This window comes from Abramis brama (genome assembly GCF_963993115.1).
Source record: "Abramis brama genome assembly, chromosome: 6".
Classification (NCBI taxonomy): Eukaryota; Metazoa; Chordata; class Actinopteri; order Cypriniformes; family Leuciscidae; genus Abramis; species Abramis brama.
Genome location: NC_139968.1, coordinates 5,270,096 through 5,295,927, shown reverse-complemented (window position 1 = coordinate 5,295,927; position 25,832 = coordinate 5,270,096). Strand labels below are relative to the sequence as shown.

The window sequence follows — 25,832 nt, the reverse complement described above, 5'->3', positions numbered from 1 at the left end:
AAAAGTGCAAAAACAAAACTTTTTTTCACTCCCATTTCTTCTGCAAACAATGTTTCTCTGCTGTCAGAGAAAAAGTGCACATTAGGAAATTATTAGAATGTTGCACATTAATTGTAAAAGACTGAACACACTTGAAGCTCTAAACAGACTCTCCAAAATGTTTGAATTAAATCACCGGATAAAAGTAACATCCTGGCAAAGTAAATATGAATGTATTGGGTCACACACACCTCAGCACAGTGACAGAGCCTGAGCTAAGAGTTCAGACTCATCATATATAACACAGACAGAGATCACACCCTAAATTACACCTCAGATTTTATATAAACATGTGAAAGGGACTGTAATTACACAAATATTAAGGAGAACTGCTTCCCCCACTTAACATACTTTTGTCTCTAGAGCCTCTTAGTTATCTTATTACTATTCATTTATTTTGCGTGTATATGTCCGTAAACGTGTATGTATGTGTAAATATTTACGATGACGATGGCAATTCTAAAGTTCTTGCCAGAGGTGGTTGTGTGTCAGTAGATGGCAGTATATGATGCTGTTGCTGGAGTCTGTGTGTGTGTGTGTGTGTGTGTGTGTGTGTGTTCTGCTATTTCAGTCTCTCAGGCGCTGCACACACTCACTGCGTGTTTGAGCTAGAAAAAGGCTGAACGTGCGAATAACGCACTAGATAGTCGGAAATATTAATTAGTTAGTGTTTATAAGACGATATTGCACCTTTATTTGATGAGGTTTGTTATAATTGAATAGAAAAGAAAAAAAGAGTCCCTTAAATATTAATATATAAATTATTTGTAAGTGACAGATAAAGCAGGGTATGATAAAGATTAAGGGGCAAATCGATATTTTTATTGTTTTATTTGCTAGATGAAATATTTAATTTCTCAGGATTAGCCATCAGAGCTGCACGGACGACATGAGATCATAACCGCTATAAATATCTGGCAATTTATTCAGCATTTAAACTTAACTAAATAAGCCAGTTAATGTTTTCTCAGCTCCTTATTTCAAGTATTATTATTTTTTAAATATACTGTTTATTTTTTTTAACAGGTTTGTGAGCTATTTTTGTGTGTGTGTTAGCTTTAGCATCCACACACTAGACGAGTGAAAAAGGGTTTAGCGGATAAAATAGTAAAACTGTACTTGAAATCTTAACATTGTTGTCAGGCATGTATTTATTGTTTTGAAATACAGATGATCAGTGGACAGTGTAGTCAGATCATTATACATCGGTCTTGTTGAACACATCTGAAGACATTAGCCGTTGTGCTAACACGAAGGACATCAGGAGGATTTTAAACCAAAACATTTAGCCTAACGTTACCTATTTATTTACTCGTGTATTCATACGGACATATATCAAATCGTCGTGAAAGAAGGAAGAGGTAACTTATAAACAAGAGGGCTTTCCTTTCCTTGAGGTGAAATTGACATCAGGTATGTACATAAATATAATGACCTCATGCTCGTTTCCTGTCATTATCTGTTTGGTTTATAATTGCAGTTGTCGATTTTTGAGTAACTTAGGCTAGGTAAATTACTTATTTATGGATGTAATGCGTGATTAGCACATGTATGATGATGTTATTACATGTTGTTTGTTAAAGGTCACTGCCATAATAACATACAACGGTTTTGAGTTTATTTTTGGATATAGTCTATTCTTTTTATATGTCGTTTTGTTATATGTCATCATCCTTGTGTCTGTAATAATAGATGATTATGTTGATGATGGGCATATGAGCACTAGATGGATCATTACATAAGCCTCACATTGGAGTAGAAACGTGACTTCATCTCTGCGTGTAAAGTTGCGTGTGTGTTTATGCGTGTCAGTGTGTGTTTTGATGTCATGTTTGTCTCAAATATAAGGTTGCTAAATGCACATGAGCTGGGATTAGCTTGATGGTCGTTTTTAACGGTCGACACACACTTAATTGCCGATTAATGTTTGCTATTTTGAGCGCAATTCCTTGGAGATGTTTGTTTTGATTTTTTCTGGTTTTGCAGTCTTTCAAGGACATTTCAGATAAAGCCTGTAAGACCTTCAAACTGGTGCTGATGTTGACACCTTGCATTATTGTTTTACCTGAAATAATGTCACTATTGGACAGTTACATTTGAGTTTTATTAAAACTGAACGCAATAGCCACATATTTACATGATGCTCAGAAATCGAGATCTTACTGTATTCAGTTAAAAGCACGTCAGATGAAACAAGCCAGTTTCTATCATTGGTCCTGCATTATTGATCCTATACAAGACAATCAGTCAAATATCTAGAAATCTGATATGTGGAGTGTAAAATTCTAAACCTTCAGGTCATGACATGGCCAGCATCACCTGTAACCTGAGATGTGGCTCGTCTAGTTGAGGTGTGGTTAGTTTAGTTTAGTTTAGTTGCATGTAAACGTACAGTAGGTGATGTGCTGGTTAGGGTCTGGTTAGTATAGGCTAACTAAAATCCCATCGGATCTCACAGAAACTTTATCACAGTACAGCATACAGCATGATATACTAATGGTCAAAACATTGTAATAGGCCTAATTCATATTTTTGAAAGTATCTGCTCATCCAAGGCGGCATTTAGGCTATTTGGTCAAATAATACAGTAATATCGTGAAATATTATCACAATTGAAAAGAACTGTAATTTAATATATTAAACTGTACGTTATTCCTGTGATCAAAGCTGAATTTTCAGCATCATTACTCCAGTCTTCAGTGTCACATGGTCCTTCAATCTTTCTAGTATGCTGATTTGCTGCTCAACATTTACATTTATGCATTTAGCAGACGCTTTTATCCAAAGCTAAGAACAACTAAGAACAAAGCATTCATCAAGGAGTCAACAATCGCGGTAGCCAGGTTTATTACACAGCCGATTTAAGGCTGGTCTGTGCTCATAATTCAGTGTAAAGACGCAGTGCCGGATAAAAGCCAGACTAAATTAGTTAAATTAGCCTTTAGTATCAAGTTAACTGTTTTTGCTGTGTAAATGCATTAATGCCACCTTTGAGCAGCGTTAAACAATCTTGAGACAACTAGATCCGAAAACCGGCAAGAGAGGAGAAGAAATGCGGATGTGTGTGTGTGTGTGTGTGTGTGTGTGTGTGTGTGTGTGTGTGTGCTGTAAGTGCATTGTTTTGCGAGGGTGAGGTCATTAAATGCTTGTGGAGGAGGTGCTCCTTCAGCTTCTTGACAGATGTGATGTTCTCAGCAGTTCTTGTGGAGGTTGGCACTCGTTCACCGGAGAGGAACAGAGAGAGTGAAGGTTCTGGAGAGAGAGACATTAGCAGTGGGTTGAGGAGCTGTTCCAGTGGCGGTCCTGAAAGCCAGCCTTAGAACTTTACATTTGATTCTGTCCACTAGGAGGCAGTGGAGTGAGATCAGGAGGGGTGAGGTTAAAGGTCCCGTTCTTCGTGATCCCATGTTTCAAACTTTAGTTAGTGTGTAATGTTGTTGTTAGAGTATAAATAATATCTGTAAAATTATAAAGCTCAAAGTTCAATGCCAAGCGAGATATTTTATTTAACAGAAGTCGCCTACATCGAACGGCCCGTTTGGACTACATCCCTCTACTTCCTTCTTTAATGACGTCACTAGAACCGTTTTTTTAACCTCCGCCCACAGGAATGCTCCCTCAACTCTACTGAAATTCATTTATGTACTTGCGCACTTCTTATAACTTACTGTGTTTACTCAGCTCTTATGGTGATTTTCTGAAGTAAAACTGACGCTTCATCTTTTGTGTGATGTACAATAAACTTTATTAAACTCATCAGTATATGTTTGATCATCATTCAGACAGCAGACTTGTAGGCTATTAATAAATAATGGATACATACAAGCAGATGACAAATACGTTATAATAACCGTAATTAAACTACTAAACTATACCTGTTCCATCTCTATACAGCACTCTGACTCTGTAGGCATTATTGTCCGACTCGAAATGAACACCGTTACTGAGAGTTTCTGATATTATCATCATTCCGTGAGATTAAATTGTCCTGAGAGACTGAGCGCGAGCTCATGAAGCTCCGCCCCCTGGGTCGTCCAGCAGCAGCTCATTTGCATTTAAAGGGCACACACTAAAACAGCGCGTTTTTCTGAGCCCCAAAAAATGACAATTTAAACATGCTGTAAAAAATGATCTGTTGGGTATTTTGAGCTGAAACTTCACATACACACTCTGGGGACATCAGAGACTTATTTTACATCTTGTGAAAAGGGGCATAATACGGGACCTTTAAGGCCCGTTCACACCAAGGACAATAACTATAAAGATAACGATAAAGATACAGTTTAAAAAATCGTTCTCAATATTAAAGAATCGCAGAGTTCACACCACAGCTATAACGATAATGATATAGAGAAACGATATCGTTGGGATCACTTTTGGAAAGATTTATTTCCCAGCTGTTGAACGATAAAACACTGACAGCCAATCAGAATCCATTCTAATTTAAGGGCTCGCGCATTTAAAATGGCAGTCGACATTGCGGAGAAGTTAATCGCATAGTTATCGCTCTTGGTGCTCGTTCTGGATCATCTGCAAAGGTTTGGTCGTGCTGGGTGGAAGGCCCTCCTGTAGAGCACTGCAGTACCTTCAGCCCACATGTTTGTGTCGACCCGTGAATAGATGAAGCCAGCGCATTACACAGTGTCGTATTTTCCATGACCATGATGTTTGATTATCTGCTTAATCCGCTGTGCCCCTGAAATCAAACGACCAATGCTTCTGCATCAGGTGGACAAGCTTTCAGATATTCAAGACTTGCATTCTCTCTGCTTAATTGTGTTTTATGGCTCGGCTCCAGAGCCGTCTGGAGTGTGTGTTTGCAGGCACTCGTCCCACAGGTCATTACATCAGGGTTTCAGTAATCGCTGCCACTGGCCTCTAGCCGCTTTTACAGAGTTGCCCAATTGAAGTAGGCTAGTTTTTCAAACTTCAGGTTGGTGAACCTAAAGCCCCGTTCACACCGCCAGCGACTTTATCGTCTTGTCTCTTGTGGGCGTTCGTAGTGCTGTCGCTCTCATGTTATATACAAAATGCCATCACAAGTGATATATACAACTATATAATTTTAATTTCACTTGGAATTTGGCTCAAAAGAATTAAAAGAATCAGTATGGGAGAGTGTTTTTATATTACCACAGCAGTGTTCAGTGGATTAAATCATTTACTATATTACTGATCGATTAATCAACAAATTAAACTCACTCATACTGTCATAAATCACTAAAACGTCATTCAAATTTGACAAACAATACATTTTCTTGTCCCTAATAGTCAACATAATGCAGGGGAAACTGTAAAATGAACTGCAGCAGTGCTAAACTTGCATCATAAAATTACAACACTCGAACTATAAATGTATGAATTATCTCACTGAGACTGTGGACAGTTTCTTTTCCATGCATCATTTTATTATATCCATGCACTGTAAAAAAAGAAAAGTTGACTTAACTTAAAATTATAAGGCAACTTGCTGCACAGATTTTTTTGAGTTGACTCAACTAAAACATCTCTATAGTTGAGTTGACTCTGTTAGTTGAGTCAACTCAAAAAATCTGTGCAGCAAGTTGCCTTATAATTTTAAGTTAAGTCAACTTTTCTTTTTTTACAGTGTGTGTGTGGTTACAGTCAAATCATATAAAGCAGTGAAATCGCCCTCGAACTCTTCTCGCCTGCACTCGAGACGGTGACGTGAGCTCCACTGAAAGTCTTCTTTCCTATTAGTTGTCGCTCATGAAAATCGCTTCTCATTTGCTTAAAGTTTAAATTTCTGAACTTTTGTCGCGCGTCTCGCGTCGCTTGACACACATTCTGTCGCCCACGATCACTGTCGCTCGTGACGCCGGAAGTCGCCAGCGCTCCATTGGAATGAATGGGATCGTGTTGCTGCGTGTCACGTACCGGTGCTCGGCTCGGATGAGGAGTTCCAGGTCACCTCGCCTCCCGAAAAGGTTGGAGTGATTGCTTCTTGCATTCGGACTCTGGACCAGGAGCCCTCGACAGTAAAAGACCCGGTTCCAGTCAGGATAGCCATAGTAAACGCTGGATCGCTAACCAATAAAACGTTTATTTGAAAGACTTTTTCACCTCCAATAGCCCGGATCTACTATGTGTGACTGAAACCTGGATGAGTGTTGGTGAGTCAAGCTCTTTTCCAGAGGTTTTACAGCTGGACTGTACATGTTTCAGTTCTCCGAGATCTACTGGGCGAAGAGGAGGAGTTGCGACTTTCTTCAGAGAACGGTTTAACTGCGGCATTTGCCGTCTTACTCATACTCTGGATCGACTTTATCCAGTGGTGTGATTTATCTTCCACCCTTAAAGATTTTATTGATGACTTTTCCGGGTTTTTTTTGGCTGGAATTATGCCAAAATATGATAGGGTTTTAATAGTTGGAGATTTGTTGTCCCTCTAAGCCATTGGTCAAAGATTTTTTAGATCTCGCAAACTTGGTACAGTTTGTACTAGCCCTGCACGTGAGCATGGACACACATGAGCATGGACACACATGAGCATGGACACACATGAGCATGGACACACATTAGATCTGGTTTTATTATGTGGACTACCTGTTTGTAATATTGAAGTATTTGATGCTACCTTCTCTGACCACATGCCTGTATTATTAAGTTTATCTTTCTTGTAATCCTAAACCAAGTGTCCCAGCTCGTCATTGTCGTTACTTTAGCCCTTTAACCCTTGAACTGTTTTCTGATGCTTTTAATAGTATTGATGAGGATTATTCAGTGTCCTCGCCTTGTCTTAATACTGAGGAGTTAACTTCATTGTTTAATTCTACCTGCCATAACATTCTGTTGCCCCGCTTAGGATTATTGGTGGTAAATCAACAGCTGAATGACACCACTCGTGCTGTAAGACATGAGTGTAGGAGAGCTGAAAGACAGGTCACAGGTATCTATTGGCATTTTAAAAGATAGCTTGCTCAAATATCAAAAGACTGTCAAAACTGAAAAGTCTGAGTACTTCTCAGATATTAGTTCTAACAACTCACACACGCCTTGTGTTCTTCTTCAGTGCTATTCTGCTTTTAACACTCCTCAATCAACTTGTCTGGAGTTTTCTGTTGAGATGTGTGAAAACTTCTTAATTTTTTGTTGACAATGTTTCTGCAGTTAGAGCATCACACATCTCTCGTCCCTCTGCAGATCCATCTATCACCACTGTGTGCTCTGCTGTTTTCACCAGTTTGAGTCTCTTTTTTTAGATATCATTGTTAAAATGAAATCATCTGCCCGCTGCATAGACATCGTTTCTCCCCATTTTAGGTTTTTGAAACCCTTGAACCCAAAATTTAAGAAATTATAAATGGTCTTGCCTCAGGAGTTTTACCTCAACATTTAAACATGCAATAGTGTTGCATTGACCTCTACTCTTGCTAAAAAATCTCAAAACTTCCATTCCTTTCCAAAATATTAGAGAAAGTTGTTTTTACACAGTTGCAATCATTTTTAAATCAACATGGTTTGCAAAAAAGTGTTTCAATCTGGTTTTAAATCACAGAAACAGCCCTGTTAAAAGTTTTTAATGACCTGTTACGAGCCACTGACTCAGGCGATTGTGTTGTTCTCATGCTCCTGGATCTTACGCCTGCATTTGACCCTATGTAGACCATAACATCCTGATTTCTCCTTTGGAGCATTGTGTTGGCATTAAGGTTGGGGTGGTTTAGATCTTACCTGTCTGACAGACGTTTATCAGTCCGCTTTGGGGATTTTGTGTCATCCTCGGCATCTCTGTCATATGGAGTCCCTCAGGGTTTCATTCTTGGGCCTATTCTATTCTCATTATATGCTACTACCGTTAGGGTCTATTTTTAGGAAATATGGCATCTCGTTTCAACTTTATGTGCCTTTGAAACGGAAAGATTCAAACCCCATAGCACCACTGTTGGACTGCTTGAGGATGTTAGAGCCTGGATGGCCTCACCTTTTTAAAGTTCAATGAAGGGAAACAGAAGTCATGGTATTTGGACCTGGCAACGCCTGTGAGCCCCTTATTTGGATCTGGGGTGCTATAAAATCACATGTGAAGCCCAGTGTTGAAAACCTGGGTGTTATAATGGACAGTGACTTTAAACTGGATATTACTGGACTCAGTAAAACATGGACTCATGTTGTTTAAAATCTGCTCCAGTCATTGGAAACCGTCTGTAAAATGTGTCAGCTAGTTGCTAATGCCGGGGACTATCTGAAACACTCTAAGACTGAACTGAACACACTAACAGACTGTTTCCAACGACATTTGGTATCAATTTGTTCATTATACAATGTCAGTATAGCAAGTATTAACACTCATTTCTGCACATTACTCAGAATCAAAGAATCAAAAACAGGCTGTCAGACGGAGCTCGAAACACGATTTTTCTAACATGTTACATGACATAAATGCATTATTTTTGACAGCCCTAATTTAAATGTACCATCAGGTACAAAAAGTGCATTCTGCCATCTTCTTTAGAGCTAAGTAGGCTAACTCACATACTACATTGTACACTCCACAACTAATGTAGGTTAAGAGTGTTTCCCACAGGATTCTGTCAGACTATTGGGGATGGACCTTGTTATATCCAATCAGTCTGGTGCACAAAATGAAGAGCTCCAGCCCTCCAGTCTTTGCATTGACTTTTACCTAAACTTTAAAGTGGATTTAAACCTCTTTGTATATGTGATAGTGTCTCAGTCCACATCACATGCAGTTTTCCACCAAAATAAAAAGCATGAGGGTTTAACAAGAGTTAAAACTGTCAAGCTTTTACTTTGGTGGAAAATTTTGCAAAGCATTGACTTTGTATATAATAATACAAGTTAAATATTAAAATGCATGTGGCACCTACACCCGCAAATTCACTCCTGACCTGCATCCTGTGTAATTTGGCCTTAAGACAGCGATATGTCAATGACACGTAGGGCTATTTTTACACACACTCATATGCAGGGCCTTCTTAAGAGGTACTACAGATTCCACTACCGACTGCATTCCTCAAAACTATCATGAGTTCAGATAGATTATAGAGAATATTGGCACCAATGGTCTCTCTGATCTACTTTAGGTTGGGGTGTTTTGGGAAGTGCTCCCCTGGGGCCGGTTGCTCCAGCCGGATGTGTTAAAGTTGGATGTAAGCTCTACACTCCCTCGTGCCTTCTGATTAAAATGCACACCTGTTGCACCTACTAAAACTACCAGCAGGCACAACTGCGGCCAGCCTGGGTGATGCACGTCCACGCTGACACGCTCTACCGCCGCTATATTTAAGCTGCCAGTCACAATGCTTACAAACTTTGCTAATAATAAAGAACTGAGCTGCTCATGACATCATGTGAAGTGAAGCCATCTGATTTCAATTCGTAAACGTTACAAGTCAGAGTACAGAACTCTTCACATTCTTACAACACAAACATCCTCAGCATGTAAATAGTATTTATTGTCCCTGCTTATTAAAAGTGTGAGCGAGCTACAAATAAGCCTACAGCAAATGACAGATTCTTAATACGTTGCATAAATTAACCATAAACATTGAAGTTCATGTCTACATTAATTCAAAATAAATTCACAGACATAAAACTAATCTTGTCCAAACAAGTCAAGACTTTTCACTTTACACTACCTTTGATTAAGTGTAAGATTTAGTCTCAGACGGTGCAAACGACCCCTGGTGTGATGCAATAACCTTATGTAGGGCCCTGTGATTTCCGCAACGCATCCTAATGAGATTAATCATATATTTATATACAACATAAACTTAATATTACAACTTATATCTGCACAAAATGATGCGATGCACAAGTGAACTTGAGCTAAGTTGCGTGCGAGTCAGAATGTGTAACTCCTGTTGTGGATGCGCTCTTACCGTAACAACACATTGAAACGCAGAAACTAAACCAAAGAATTCACAGCGTTTTATTACTATAGTGTTCTCTTTATAATGTTTTCTGACCGTCTCATAGTTATTAATGTTGTGCACTGCTGTTTGAGCTGAAGCTAAAGATGATCACCCACCGCTTTATTACCGCATTAGCCTAATTAACCAAAGGCATCCTATATGTGATAAATACAACTTGACTCTGCTAGTCATGAAGGTGTAACTCCGTTGTGGATCCACTATTCTCACAACAACGCGCTAAAACAGGCACACAAGTAATTCACAACAGTCTTTTACTGTAATGTTCTCATTATAATTTTATGTGGCCTATATGACGGACTTGAGCTGCACATGTTGCACTGAACCATATTTTCCTTTTCAAAGTGATTCATTCCAATCATATTTCAAGCAATTAAAAACCATCATGTTGAACAGTGCGCATCTGAAGGAAATAATCCAGTACTTATTGGTTTATATTATCCACGCATTTAGTAGAGCGTAAGCTGTAACTTTGTGCTCCTTCACATCAAAACTAGGCTAAGTTGTAACTTGCACACAGTTGGTCCAACTGGCCCATTCAGTGATCCTTCACATTAAACACCAGATCTTTGCATGGTAATTGTGGCTTCTTTGGCATCATATTTCCCAAATCTAATCTGGATCTGATCCCTCATGCCTCCTTTAGCACCATAATAATCTTCCCAGCCTTTGATGGCAACCCTGATTCATACTTTGTCCTTGTAATCCAGTCATGTCGAGGGCTAAAATTAACCGTATGATGGCATGCAGTCGGTGTAATCTGCCCAGCCCTGCCTCAAACACCCAGGTGGACATTCAAAGGAGATTAGGAGGGTCACCTGTCTTTCCTTGTGTCTGTCTCGCACTTTCATTCCGTCTCAGTCGACTCCCCATTGAGCGTCCTCATCCTGAACCACTCCCACCGTTGTGTCAGAACAGATCCGACCTTGAGATGTCTTTTTTCCAGACACTGAACGGCTGCTGTGTGTTTGGGAATGAGATGTACTGTGATATGTTTGTCTGAAATATCCCATTGCGTCTTAACAACGGCGTGCAGGACGATGCATGCATGGGCGAAACTGGACTCAGATCCTAAATGGACACAACTGCACCCTCAGTTTTTCTTCTGGATCTAGTCCCATATTCAGTAAGTAGAAGCTATATCGAACAATAGTGGCTGACTATGTTATTATTACTCCCTGAGAGTGTCTAGTGTTATACATGCGTGATCAGATGTGATTGGATTGGATTGAACGACTAATGTTCATTGGCAGACAGGGCTGTGTTCAGGAAACTTGTTCGAAACCCTTTTGGTGGTACTGAAGATTTATAATTCATCTCTAAGGTTGCTTAATGCTGAATTCTGTGAAAAATGCCCTCATCTTAAATATTTAAATATAAATAGAATAAGCAAGTATAAGTGGCCATTCAAATATGCCATTTAAAAATGCGAGACGCAGGTCAGTGAAGCAAAAACAACAACAAGACACATTTCTTAAAAGTTGAACTTATTTTAACAAGCGCAATGGTCAAAGGCGTCTGTCTAGTGCGTTTACATTGAGAAACGATGGGAAAGTAGCGCAGTGGAATGGAAAAGCACGTTCTGTGTGACATTTATGTGTAGCGCTTTATCCAATACCAGTTAAAGCAGCTTCACGGTAATAAAGGGAAATAACTGTGTTAATGTTGCAGCTCTGCAACAGAGAAGAGTTCAGCAGCTTATATATGAATACAGAAGATGTGTCATTATACAGCTCACTTCGGTCTGGTTGTCCTCGTATGATGTCAGTGCGGTCAAATCGATAATATTGCTCATTACTTGTGTGTCAATTTTATTTCTCTAAATAAAGGAAATATATCTTCACTAAGACTGAATTGCGCTTTTGTTTGCAGGCGCTCTTTGTTTTAGTGCCCGAGTCACTGGATGCAAATCAGGGAACCAACATCACCAAAAATGTGTGCTGAATTTTGCATGACACATTACCCACCCCGTCCTGTAGACTGTGGTCAGATCTGCTGCAACTTCACCAGCTCACAAGGTGTGTGTGTGTGAGCAGATAGTGCATCAGTTCTGGCATATAGTTCACTGAATCTGTACAGCATCAGACCTCCACTGCACTGAATCTGCTAAAAAGGTGCTCAACTGCATTGTGTGTCTGGTTATAAAGCTCTACAAACATCTCTTTTAAACAAACAAACAAAAATAGTTTCCCTCTCTTCATTTTTGCGAAAATAACTAAATTGATTGCATCGGGCAAATAGCTAGAGCTAATAGCAACAGTTTTACCACTGCTCAAATTGCACTTGACTTGTTTAGACAAAAACGCATTAAAAGTACAAAGTCCTTGAATATGAAAAGCTATAAAATGACTCAATTTCCCCAAAGATAAATGCATCATCATATGTCCCGCGCCGAGCTTTGGGATGGGGGTGGGGGGGGGGGGGGATCAGGGACGGTTGTTTTGCAGCTTATACTTGTTTTGAACAGTCTATACTTGAAAAGGTTATCCGATCAATGTCTAGGTCTAATAATCTCTTAATTAGGGTATAATTGACCTTTATGCTTTTATATTAATGACATGTTTTGCTGATTTAAAGAATTGTGCACAGCCCTTGAAACGTCATGTTTTGGCTAATAAAGCAGAAGATGAGAGTTCAGTCCTAAAATAGCCACTAAAGCTGATGCTTGTGTACTGATGCAGAGACGAGTGATGTAAGCGGACGAGCCGCGCAAATCTCATTTACTGCGGGACGGCCCACTTTCAAGCACGTCGCTCGTCTTAAGAGCAGATTAATGTTGTTTGTGAGTCTCCTTCTAAACAACATGTGGCAGATCAGCCATGACAAGCAGAGTTCCCTTGTACTGAAAGGAAAATATTGCTGAGTTTGGTTTTCTTGTGCTAGAGAGAGTTCACCCAAAAATGTAAATTCTGAATGAATTATAATTTGCCATGTTGAACTGCAGGTTTGGGAAGTTTCCAGCCAAGCCTTCGTGAGTTTACTGGATTGTAGAGAGCATTTGATTGGACTGGAAAGCTGATGCCTTCTAGATGCTGGATCCGTGTTGGTGGAATCTCTCTGTACATTCTGAATGCACATCTTCTAAAAGGGAGTTTTGTCATCGTTTAGGAGCACACTAGCTTAAAAATAATGTGGGATTGCAAATGCAAGAATATGTTTAAGATCTGCTGATCCTTACGAAACATCACTTGCTAATCTCAGGTAAAATAGATTGTATTGGGCATTCAATATGATCATGATGCCACTGGTGACCAGGTGGTACTTCTACAGAATCCAGGCATGTGGTGCTCACAAGGCTTTAGGTCATTTGATGGATATAAGGTCTGTTGGATCTCACAGTTGGCGGTCTCTTCTCTCAGCTGTTCCACCTCTGGCTGTGAGGCCAGTAAGGTCAAGGACTGCCCACTGAATGCCTATGACACACTGTGTTTGCCTGCCGTAGTCAGGCTTGATGACTGTAGATACAGTACATCCAAGTCTCCTGGTCTTCGCTTCTGAGATTTCCAACAATAACCCTTAAAACCCAAATTATACTTCTGTTTGGACGCGAGCACTTAGTGTACAGTATGCACACAGCCGAATGCACAGCCTTTCACAGTATACTACATTTAATAGTGCACACAAATATCACTGTTATCACTGTGAAAATGCCTTTGCACTCGTTCCGTGAATCTCTTAATCCTCTCACACAAGTGCTCCTCAACGCTGGTGTCTGCTGTTGTTGTGTCTCCAGTAGTTTGTTGTTGTTTTTGTTCAGTGTTGCCACCTTGTGGACTAAATAATTAGTGCAACAACAAAAAACCCTCAAAGTGTGCGAGCTGAGCTTACATTGTAATCTTTTAGCCTAGCCTACTATGTCACTATGTGTAAAGTCATTTTCTCCTGGCTCCAGAGTAATAAATCACATGGGATGCAACTTAAAACTGAGTGCCTATGAACAGCCAACTAGTTTCAAATCGGGATGTGATGGCTATCTAAAGGTATTATAGACCTCCTTTGACCCTGAAATATTTAACTAGTGAGTACAGCCCCTATTACTGTACACATTACACACTGAACAATCATTTAAAGGCACATTGTAAGTTTGGTAACACTTGATTAGTCTGTATTAACTAAGAGTTTAACTAATAAACAACCAATGCTAGTGATATGCATGCTAATAAGCAACTAGTTAATAGTGAATACTGTTCCTTAATCTAAAGTCTCACTGTAAGTTTTGCTGCTAGATGTCTCTTATTCAGAACAAGAACAAAGGCGTAGCTTGAGGCTGTGAATGAGCGTAGGATCATGGGATTGTCACAGCTGATGGAAAGCAATCTGACGGGACTCGGCAGAAATCATGTTCATGGATGAGCTTATGTATTAAAGTTTTATGAACATTACAGTGGTATGAAGCAGGGCGGGCCGAGAGTCTGGGATATTTTATGTTGCTGATTTTATTATGCTTATATGCCACAGTCGCCGCAGTCCCAGTCCTGGCATTTTGTTGTTATGCATATTTTATGATTAAAGATTAATGTTTAAATAACATAAAAAAATATTGTGCCATTTCAGACCAGCAGCCCATGGACGCACAAATTGGTGCAAATGCATTTGCTATTTAAACAACATGGCGTAAGACGTGAAAATGATAACTGCGTCGGGCTGAAACTAGCAGAACTAGTGTGATAGGGCCGAATCAGTCGAGAAATAAAACACTTAACATGTGTAACATGCCGGAATCCGATCGCGTCGCAATCCTGACGCAGTGTTTTCCAACGTCAGACTCTTTACCAGAGTGTTTGGTAAGTGTATCCATAGTAGACTGGTGGGAATGGCCTTGGACGCCCACATGCCCAGTGCATTATGGGTGTTGAAGTTTTCCTACCTATTTGGCGAGTGGGAAGACAGCAGCTTCATCCTCTGTTTTCTCTAGGAGGTGCGTTTTCTACTGCATAGGGAGCCGAGTTTTAATGAAAGCCCATTTTGCCAGCGGTGAAGTCCCCCATGAACAGCCGTGTTTATGAGGAGACTCGCCAGGAGGAGATGTAGCCTACACATGTCTAAGCACAAGATATGGACATCATCAACCCAAAGCTTTACACTGCATGTTTTGATCATGAATCTGGCTAGCAGAGGCATTAGCCTAGTTTATGTGAGAAAAGTCAGGTTGAAACAGCACATGGCTCAAGATGATATGTGTTTCTCTGACAGATCAGGCTTGTAGTTGTCGTCCTCAGTGTGTGTGGCAGCCAGACAAAGGTATTATAAATGGGGTCGCTCTCCCTTGTGTCCTGCTGAGATGCCTGAGGCGTCGGACAGCATTGTTCTACTTTTCTTGCATGGCTTCAGTCAGTAATGAGGACTAGCATTTCCAATTAGCAGCTTATTAGTAGGCCAGCAAGAAACGACTCTATTCCTGGAGTCTCTGTTTTATGATAATGCTTTTAGGTTTGCTGGTGGAATTGTTGGAGTGTTCTTATTGTTATTTAATTATCAAACAAAGAATTTTTCTTAATTATCAATATTGATCAATACTAGTATCACTCAGCATTGATATATGAACTTCCACTCTGGTTCTTTAACTCTTTATAAGACAACACTTTCCCGCCATCCATGTTTTTCCATGTTTTCACTGTTATACGGGAAGGGGAGCTATTACACATACAGAATCTCCTGATCAAAACACAGGAGAGGAAGCAGAAACAAGTGATAGAAGCATTGCTAATGCACATGTAAGCTAACGCAATCATCAAACAGCTGCCTAATGTTACCGAATGAAATGTCGAACTTGCTAAGAGGTATGATGGATCCTTCACTGGAGACTGACAGTAACTCACTCCTGCTAAACGTTTACTCTTTGAATCCTTGCACCTGGAAACAATACAAAAAGTTTGCTAAGAAGTAAACTTCCTACTAAAGCAAGGTGGTGTTGGACTCTAGTGAGTGTATCCATAGCAGACTGGTGGGAATGGCCTTGGACGGCAACATGGCCAGGGCATTATGGGTGTTGAAGTTTTCCTACCTACTTGGAAAAGAGAAGACCTCAACCTTCTCTAGGCCATCCTTAAAAATATGCTTGTTTGCCGTAACCCGACCGACCCTGTCAATTTAGTACCGACCCAATTATTTATTTTTTTCCCCTTTTAGTCCGACCGACTTGCCGGTTGTAAGTTAAGACCGACCGATTTTTTTTTAACTCTTCAAACAACTAATACAAATGCAATAAAATAATATTAGTTAGCCTATTAAGTATTGTGAATATAAATTGCCTAGACCTACATACAAACATAAGCTACATTCTTTCTTTTAAATAAAAACCCGTGGCGCGTCATCTATGATTATGTTTACACCATTGGTTTACGCATGTCACACTACGGCCTGTAGGCTAAGTTCGCTTCGTTTCATTCACTGTCAATGGTTCGTGCTTGGTAATGATGGCTGCGGCTTTACTTTTATTTTCATTTTCACGGATTATTTCATTTTTATATGTTGTTGAATATGGTTTATTAAAAAATAAACATGTGAGAGCGTGTTATAGGCTATATGTCATGTTATAGTCAGATATGACGACACTACTGCAACACGCATCGCCGCAGATGAAGCTGAGCATCAACGTGCTATCGCAAATCAGAGTGAAAGTAAGTCGCAGACGCTTAACACACAATCATCTTCATTAAATGTAAAGAAACGAAATGATCTTACCAGGGCTGTTTCCGCTTTCTCTTATTGCGGGCTTTGATTCAGAAATTTTAGCTGATGATCAATAAAATAATGTATCTCATAACTGTTGCTTTCGATGACGTGCACTCCATTAAATCTGCATATAGCGGGAATTGAAGATCGGATTTATCCGCAAAAAAACAACAACACACATTTGTATATGTAACCAGGTGTAAATGGAATCGTTTTGATAAATCAGATTGCAATCCGATCTGAGAAAACGCATGAAGTGGCCTGGTGTAAACAGCCCCTAGACATCGGTGAAAAATGAAAAAAAATTATACTTTTTTATATATATAAAAATATAGACCTACCTACCGACCCTTTTTTCCTTTTTTTTTTGCTGTTACTGCAAACCAAAATATTTTTAAGGATGGCCCTAGTCAGGTTTTTCTCTCTCTTTTCTACAACATAGGAAGCCAGGTTTTATTGAAAGCCATTTTGCCAGCGGTGAAGTCCCTTTATGTCATATTGAACGTCTCTAGAAGGTGCAAGAAAATTGTCCTCCACTTCCAAAATGATACTGAATTCACACTCAAATATGTCCAGCAGGGTTTTATCGCTAATGCCTGGAATGCGTCTTTGGGTTCTGCTGGGTCAATCCTTCAGCTGAGGATCGTTTAACTTGACTTAGTTCAGAAGGCATTCGGGAATGAAGCAGCTCAGCCGTCCTGAGACATCAGACTCTTTCCATCAAGACTTCAAAGACATTTTCAAACGGGCATGTGAAGCATTTATGTGTGTGTTGTTGTAATGAGAGCTGAACGCGTGTGCTGCGGCATGTTGGGGTGTTGAGGATTAGATTGGACACATTGTCGGAGATGGATGCCGCTCTGTGTTTGTCTATGCGCTGATGGGACTAATGTAATAAAGGCAGATGCCAGCTGTGTTTGTAGTGTTACACGGCATGCTGGGAAACGCTCTCAAGGTGCAGTAATGGAAGGTTTTAACCTCGGTTGTTTTCTTTTTAGCTGGTTGACTGGTGTGCGGTTTGATTCATATTTAAATAATGTATGCAGTTCCCTGTCTACTAAAAGATTAGATAAGACAAGAAGTAGTATTGGCAAGACTGATATATCGGCCAATTTTACGCAACATCTTTTTTATTTTGATATATTGCGCAGCCCTACTATAGTAGGATTACAGAATCAAGAAGTTGTCATCTAAAGTATGAATCTGTTTATTTTACAGAATTGTTTTAAATTCAATCAGTTTTTTTTCATATACAGTACAGGTCAAAAGTTTGGAAACATTACTATTTTTAATGTTTTTGAAAGAAGTTTCTTCTGCTCATCAAGCCTGCATTTATTTGATCAAAAATACAGAAAAAAAAGTAATATTGTGATATATTATTACAATTTAAAATAATTGGTTTTCAATTTATTATACTTTAAATTATCATTTATTTCTGTGATGCAAAGCTGAATTTTCAGCATCATTACTCCAGTCTATCACATGATCCTTCAGAAATCATTATAATATGATGATTCATTATCAAAGTTGGAAACAGTTCTGCTGCTTAATATTTTTTCATAACCTGTGATACTTTTTTTAGGATACTTTGATGAATAAAAAGTAAAAAAATACAAATTAAAAAAAGAAGCAAATTAAAAAAAAAATAGAAATCTTTTGTAACAACAATATACACTACTGGTCAGTAATTTGGGGTCAGTCATTTTCTTTCTTTCTTTTTTTGAAATAAATCAATACTGTTATTCAGCAAGGATGTGTTAAATTGATAAAAAGTGATAGTAAAGAAGATTTATATTATTAGAAAATATTTTTTTATTTTGAATAAATGCAGTTCTTTTTAACCTTTTATTCATCAAATATATTAGGCAGCAGAACTGTTTCCAACACTCATAATAAATCAGAATATTAGAATGATTTCTAAAGGATCATGTGATAGACTGGATGTCATGTGACACTGAAGACTGGAGTAATGATGCTGAAAATTCAGCTTTGCATCACAGAAATAAATTATTTTTTAAAGTATATTCAAATAGAAAACTTTTATTTTAAGTTGTAATAATATTTCACAATATTACTGTTTTTTTTCTGTATTTTTGATCAAATAAACGCAGCCTTGATAAGCATTAGAGACTTCTTTCAAAAATATAAAAAAACGTAATGTTTCCAAACTTTTGACCTGTACTGTAATTTAGTTTTTAAATGACATATTTCTAATTTTGTAAATATAATGTAAAATAAATATAAATTTAATTTCAACGATTGTTATGGATGTGTTATTGCTACATTTAAATTAAATAGTGTGATATCATATATATCATATTGGCTTTAGATATTGGCCATCAAAAAAATCGATATCAGTCGACCGCTAAACAGAAGGTGTTCACGCGAGCACATTTAATCTTGCTCAGGAACCAGTGAGGTCTGTTCTCGCACATCAAGCAAGTCCCGTTCACCATGATGATTCCACCAGTATGTTTGGCTCAGTGTTTATTTCGTTCTTCCTCTTCCTGTCCCCCAGAAGGTCGCGTGGAGGACTGCTCCGAGCGCTCCTGAGGCGGGATCTGTCGGCAGGTGTGTCAGCGGGCTGGCTCCTCCCCCTCCCGGCGGCAGCCTGCGCTCTCAGCCGCCCCCTTGCACCCCCCGCTCGCCAGGCCTGCGCGCCCGAGCCCATGCCCCCAGCTCAAACGCCATGTGTGTCCCGCACACGATGGAGGCGGGCAAGCACAGCGCTAGCCAGGGGCCGGGCAGCCGCGACGGGGTTCCCCTGGAGCCCTTCATACACCAGGTGGGCGGCCACACCAGCATGATGCGTTATGATGACCACACCGTCTGCAAGCCACTCATCGCCCGCGAGCAGCGGTTTTACGAGTCCCTGCCCCCGGAGATGAAGGAGTTCACCCCGGAGTACAAAGGTAAGATGGAGGATTTGTGCACTCTTCTTAGATTGAGTGTTTTTTTATTGTTGGTTTTAGTGAGCTGAAACTGTGACACAGTAACTGTTTTCCACACACACTTCTAGGGCCCTATTTTAACGATCTGAAACGCAAGTATCAAACGCGAAACGCAAGTAACTTTGTGGGCGGATCTCGGGCGCTGTTGCTATTATACCGGCGGGATAAATGACTCTTGCGCCCGACGCAAATCTAAAATGTGTTGGTCTGAAGTAGCTTCATTACTCATAGGTGTGGTTTGGGCGTAACGTGAAATAAACCAATCAGAGCGACATCTCACATTCCCTTTAAGAGCAGGCGCGCTTGTTCCATGGCGGATTGCTATTATAACGGCGGATTTGCCAGGAGCGGTTCACAGCCGAGGAGACCGACGTTCTCGTCAGGGTCGTAAAACACAGAGAAGTGACATTGGGGATGGAGAAACACACCCAGATTAGCTTCGGTTAAACAGGCGTATGATAATTTGGGTAAATGTGTAAGCTAGATTTATGCCTATTTTTCACATCTTCATGGACACAACAATGATTTCCCTCGTGTGGAATATTTTTCCTTGTAATTATGTATGATTTGCAAAAATGAAAACTGATGCTTCTGTGTGTAGATGAGAGAGGCAAAGTGTGTGTGTGTTGTGCACACGCTACATTATGGCCAAGCATGCGCCCTCAAAATAGCATCTGAACGCGCCACTGACTTTAGACTAGGTTTCTCCTGGTCTGTGGCGGAATTGTTTTCTGAAACTGCAAAATAGCACCAGGGAACGTTTGCGCCGGATCACGCCTCCTCTTTTCGCTGATCCGCCCCGGGAGCGCAAGTTCATTCCCTAATTTACCGACGTGCGTCTGTGGAGGGAAAAGTCCGCTGTGCGTCGGGTGCAAAATAGGGATGATACATGCGTCGGTGTACAAAGTCAATTGCGCTGGGTGCAAGATAGGGCCCACAAACTGTTTTAATAGCACACTGAACACAACATGCTAAATTAGTTGATTCTTCAAATTCATGCACTTCAAAGCACCTCCGCTTAAAGGTACGTTATCATTTTTTTCCTCGAAATTAACAAAATTTAAATAATGAGTCAAAATTGGGCTGATATATTAAAGCTGATAAATACTGGATTGTTTCCTTGAGCTGAGACACTTCAGATGCGCGCTGTTCAACGTGATGGGTTTGAACTGCTTGAAACATGATTAGAATCACTTTGAAAAGGAAAATATGGTTCAGTGCAACATGTGCAGTGCAAGTCTGTCATATAGGATACATAAAATTATAATGAGAACATCATTATAATTGTGTGTAATGTGTATAGGACATGGATTTTAATGGTGAGACTTTTGTTTTTGTAATCAGGCTCTCAAAAATAATTTTAAAAAAATCTGGATTTAGATTTATTGGCCAATATATCGGTTATCAGCTTTCAAATATAAAGAATTATCAGTTATCGTATTTCATATCGGTGCATCCCTAATCACTTTATATTAATTTGTGAATCTCAATCTATTTATTTGGAATAATGCAACAATTCTAACCCCATACCAGCCATTATGTCAAGACAGAGTCTTAAGATCTATTATGAGCCACTAGAACATTTCAGCTGTGTGGATGCTAGAGCTGGGTGGACCATATGGATTTTAATCGATCTGCATTTTGATGAACCAAGATCTTTTAGTCTATGCTGTTTTCAGTTGATACTATAACAGAATGTATTATGGCCACGTTCACACAGCAGCAGAATACAGTTGTCAGTCCTGTATTTGAGCCCTTAATTCAGTTACGTTTACACACAGTTCAGTTATTTACGGGAGTGACAACCGCATTCTGTATCTGAACTCACACCTGTAAGTGTTCAGGAATCAGGACTCACAACCGTATTCTCGGAAACCTGCTCTGTGTGAACGGTGAAAACCCTGCCTAGTGTGAGTACAGCCTAACATTGGTTTTGCTGTTTCACAGAGCCAAGATATGCTGTTGTTGTGATGTTAGCTCTAGTAACTGACTGCCATTGTTTGTCTGGAGGTGCTGTGCTGCTGCTGCTGACTAACAACCAGCTCTTGCTTCTTTATACTCCTGTGTACCCTAGTGGAAAAATAGTATACTTAAGCACAATCCTATGTACAAGTCATTTCACTCAGCGGCCATCTTTGAAACGCCTCTCAGACTAATGCAGCTTCTATCTTTTTGAATGGGGAAACATTAAATTCTCCAAAACTGTTCGCCAAGCTTACGATTAAATTTCATATTTGAAATCTGACAACAACTGTCTCATAAATAATTTTTTATAAACGCTCGAATCATGACAGAAAACGTCATTTTTCAGGCTGGATCAAGCTAATGCGCAGTGAAAGTGCGCATCTGACTGTTTCTATGGGAGGCGGATCTTCTAACGGCAGCTGCAGTGACGCGGTGACTTTACCAGTCGCCAATCGGCTCTTATTTAGAAGTCGGGACTTATTATTGAGCGTTGCATTTTCCCCCATTCCAAACAATACGAGTGACGCATCTTTGTGTTATTCTATAGTCTTTGACTTTAGTATAACTAAATGCATTTGTGGCACACTATAATTTGGTATACTTAAAGTCTGTTAAATTGGAACAGCTAATTTTGTACTAAATGCATTTTAGTTGTCCAAAAGTAGCGCTGAAGTTCAACTAAAGTTGTATTTAATATACTTGTTTGTGCTAAAGTGGAACTATTCCAAGTACACTTTAAATATACTCTTGTGTTTAAGTGTTGAAATGCAGAATTCGCTCAGCATAAACTTCAAATGTATTTTGGTGACATTACAATTGCAATTAAATTACACTGTAAGAGTGTAAACATACATTAATATTACACTGATAACACATTTTTAGTGATTTTAAAACACATTGCAATGGTATTCCAAGTAAACTTGAAGTGTGCTAATGCCATCATTATAGTGTGCTTCAAATAGGCTACAACAAAGTCATCTTTATAAATAATGGCACAGCTTTAGAAAAAGTACTTAAAAAGTGTTTAGCGAAAGTACAGCAAAACCGATTGTTGGTGAGTGTGACACTTCAAATATCTTGCACTTTAGTTGAACTTCAGCACTATTCTGGATTACTAAAGTACATTTTGTTTAAAAATAGTTTCAATTTAGCAGACTTTAAGTATATCAATTTAGTATACCAACAGAACAATTGCAGGGTATTTACATCAAGTACATGAATATGTAAATGTATTTGTAGTATACTTAGCTTAAAATAAATGTATTTAAAATACATTTTAGTATTTTTATTTTTCACTAGGGTACTGTATGTTCATTTTTTGCTCTTGTTGTTTGTTCGTCATCTCTGATAAAGAGACATCCACTCTTGCATTGTGTGTTTGAGCATTTTGTGGGAGGAGGATACTGCATCTTTAAACCGTCCGACTTCTCATCTCCTGTTCTGTCATCCGTATGTCCCTGTATCACGTCCAGCTCTGTGACTCTCAGTCTCTGTTCTCACTTGTTCAGTGTAACAGCTGTCTGCTGTCAGATGGTGAGGTCTGTCTGCTGTACAGAACCCGGTCTGAGACGGGATGTGAACTGTCATGAGAGACAGCTCCTTTTTCTTAATATCATAATATTAGAGTTGCTCTGATGAAAGCAGGTGCAGTGAAGTGTGGTGTTATGACATCCAGTGTCATGTCAGAGGAAAGCCAGAGTCCAGCCTGGCTAGAGCTCTGTTCCAGTCTGTCTTCTCTTGAGATGTCCAGCTTTAAGAAGTCACATCATCCTCTTTGACTGGCTCATGCGCAATCGCCATTCGCAGAAAGTTCTGCAGATTTCCACACCCAAGGTTTAAAAAAATCTTGTGAAATGTGTGGTTGCAGAAAAGCAGACGAAGATGAAGAATAAAGTTCCAATGTGAAGTTTAATAAGGGTAATACAGATAATACTCAGACAGGCAGGGCAACACACACTAAATGTTACGTAGACCGAACACTGAAGGACTGTGAGGGAAGAACTTAACCCTCTATGGTTATGAGCATTATGTTCTTCTAACCATGAACTATTTTTTCAAATCAGTTTTTATTACATGGTCCAAAACGTAATTTTTCTATAAATTTCTGATTTTATGTTCCATTTAATTGCACATTTCTTTTAGAAATTGATAGATTTATACACTTGGAACTCATGCAAACCAAAAATAAGTAGATCCCTATCATTTAATCCCTATCATTCCCAATCATTTGGCCAACTCATCCTCACTCTCATCCCATGGAAGAGCTAACTCTGCACTCGTCCTATTGCCCTTCCCGTTGAATATTGCTGTATTCATTTTCTGAAAAGAAGAAATCAATTTATTTATACATAAATACAAATATACTAGGGATGCACCGAAATGAAAATTCTTGGCCGAAACCGAAAACCGAAAAAGAGGAAACCAAGGCCGAAAACCGAAAGAGGAAATTATGCCAATTATTAGTACCATTGCATTTATGGCTATGACTGCGTACTAACTTTACTAAAATCAAGGCATTGCAATTGCATAAATTAATATTAAAGTTTCAAAGAATAAATCAATTAAAATTTTATGCAAATATTTATTTAGCACATTGCAAAGTATAAAATTAAATGTTTCACTTGACCCCACTTATGTGCACATTAAATAATAATGTAAAAGCCTACTGGCCTGCAGAAAGGTTTAAAAATGAAATGTTCTCTCATAAAAACAAACTGCATTTAGGTCAATACTGCCATAGCCCATAATAATATCTGCAGCTATATGCTCATGGACGTGAGTTGCAAAAACCATAAACAGCTAAGGTAAACACACACACCTCTGAGAAATGACGGCTGCTCTGCACACACACACAAGGTCTCTCGCTCCCTCTCTCTAACTAATTTGCGGGCATCAGGGAGCCGCTATCAATACGCGGGAGACTCCCGGAACTCCCGGAAGACTTGGGATGTCTGTGTTTTGAAAATCGCTGTCCGTGGGTCACTCTAAGATATACTGAAATATGTCCACACCGCAGATATGTTGCATCAGACAAGCACGTGCAGGTCGCGGTATCTGCTGTTTGCGCCATCACAACATTTCGGCCGTATTGTTTCGGTGATAAAAGTCTTTCAGTCTGATGAAAAAATTTCGGTGGCCGAATATTCGGTGCATCCCTAAAATATACTACAATAAACGCTTCAAATAAATAAATAACTGCAATCATATTGTTGATGCTACTATCCACAAAAAATCCCAATAGGGAAATATATTACTGCAATTCCACTGTGGTACAGCGTTGCCTTATGGAAACATGGATATTTTCTCAATTTACAGTAAAGCTGTGTTAGACAAAGCTGATTTGTGAATAAAAATATCTAATTTACTTATCAAAGATGCTGCCAAAAATCCCGCTTGAGAAGAGTTGTTTAGAAATGAGGTTAATGGAGCAATTTCTGGAGCACCTCAACGGTGTCTTCAGTGTGAGGGTGATAGAGGGTTCTGGAGGGACATTCAGATGTCATGTGACTTAAACAGCACATCCTTGGCTACCTTAAGGCCTGCCCTTTTAATTTCAATAGTGAAATATGTTGTATTTTTTCTGAAAAACAAGGAAATGAGTAAAAAATATTTTTTGCCATATGGCAGCGCCGTACAATAAAGGGTTAAGTAGTGACTCAAACAAGATAATTGATGACATGCACCTGAACAGAATCAACTAATAACAGTAACCATAGAAACAAAGGAGTGGCGGGAAAAAAGGAACACATGATGTGGATGAAAGCTAACTAAAAGTCCATGATAACTAAGACAAGCTGAACATAACTGTGACAATATGTGTTTGTTTATTGAACATTTGGCACTGACATATTTACTCGGTTCATCATACAAGTGGATTGTATCGCTTGGATTGAATCACTGGAGGTGTATGTGTTATCAAGTTTGGGTAACTGTATTGGGGAATGCACAATGGACTGAACTTAGACAGGGTTTAAAAACACAAGCCAAACGAATCAACTAAATGAATAACAGGTGCACATGATCATCAAATCAAAGAGAAACCATGGAAACAAAACTGAAACAAAGGAAACTGAACTAAAACATGACAAATCCACGCAAAACAGAAACTGACACAGACTGATCCATTGTTATTGTTGTTACACATTGCACATTGTAACTTGTTGTTATTATTTAACTCACGCCTTTTGGACATATAATATAAAACGTTTCAGTAAGTTGTACTGTATCTTTCAACACACCTTCAGATGTTCATGTTTATTCTGTAACTAGTATTAAAGAGGAAGAG

General features: G+C 39.2%; 1 protein-coding gene across 3 annotated transcripts in view; it reads left to right on the top strand.

Moving 5' to 3' along the window:
* Positions 1-555: 555 nt before the first annotated feature.
* The window catches only part of ip6k1 (inositol hexakisphosphate kinase 1), a 40,202-nt gene continuing 14,925 nt past the window's right edge, over positions 556-25,832 (top strand). The window contains exons 1-3 of one of the 3 annotated variants that reach the window (XM_084117319.1): positions 10,800-11,082; positions 11,829-11,974; positions 19,150-19,543. In XM_084117319.1, the coding sequence (XP_083973445.1) occupies positions 19,321-19,543 (223 nt within the window). In that variant the 5' untranslated portion in view covers positions 10,800-11,082; positions 11,829-11,974; positions 19,150-19,320. Of the gene's footprint in view, positions 1,453-10,757; positions 11,083-11,828; positions 11,975-19,149; positions 19,544-25,832 lie in introns of those variants that run through there. The other 2 variants (XM_084117318.1, XM_084117317.1) reach the window with 2 other exon arrangements.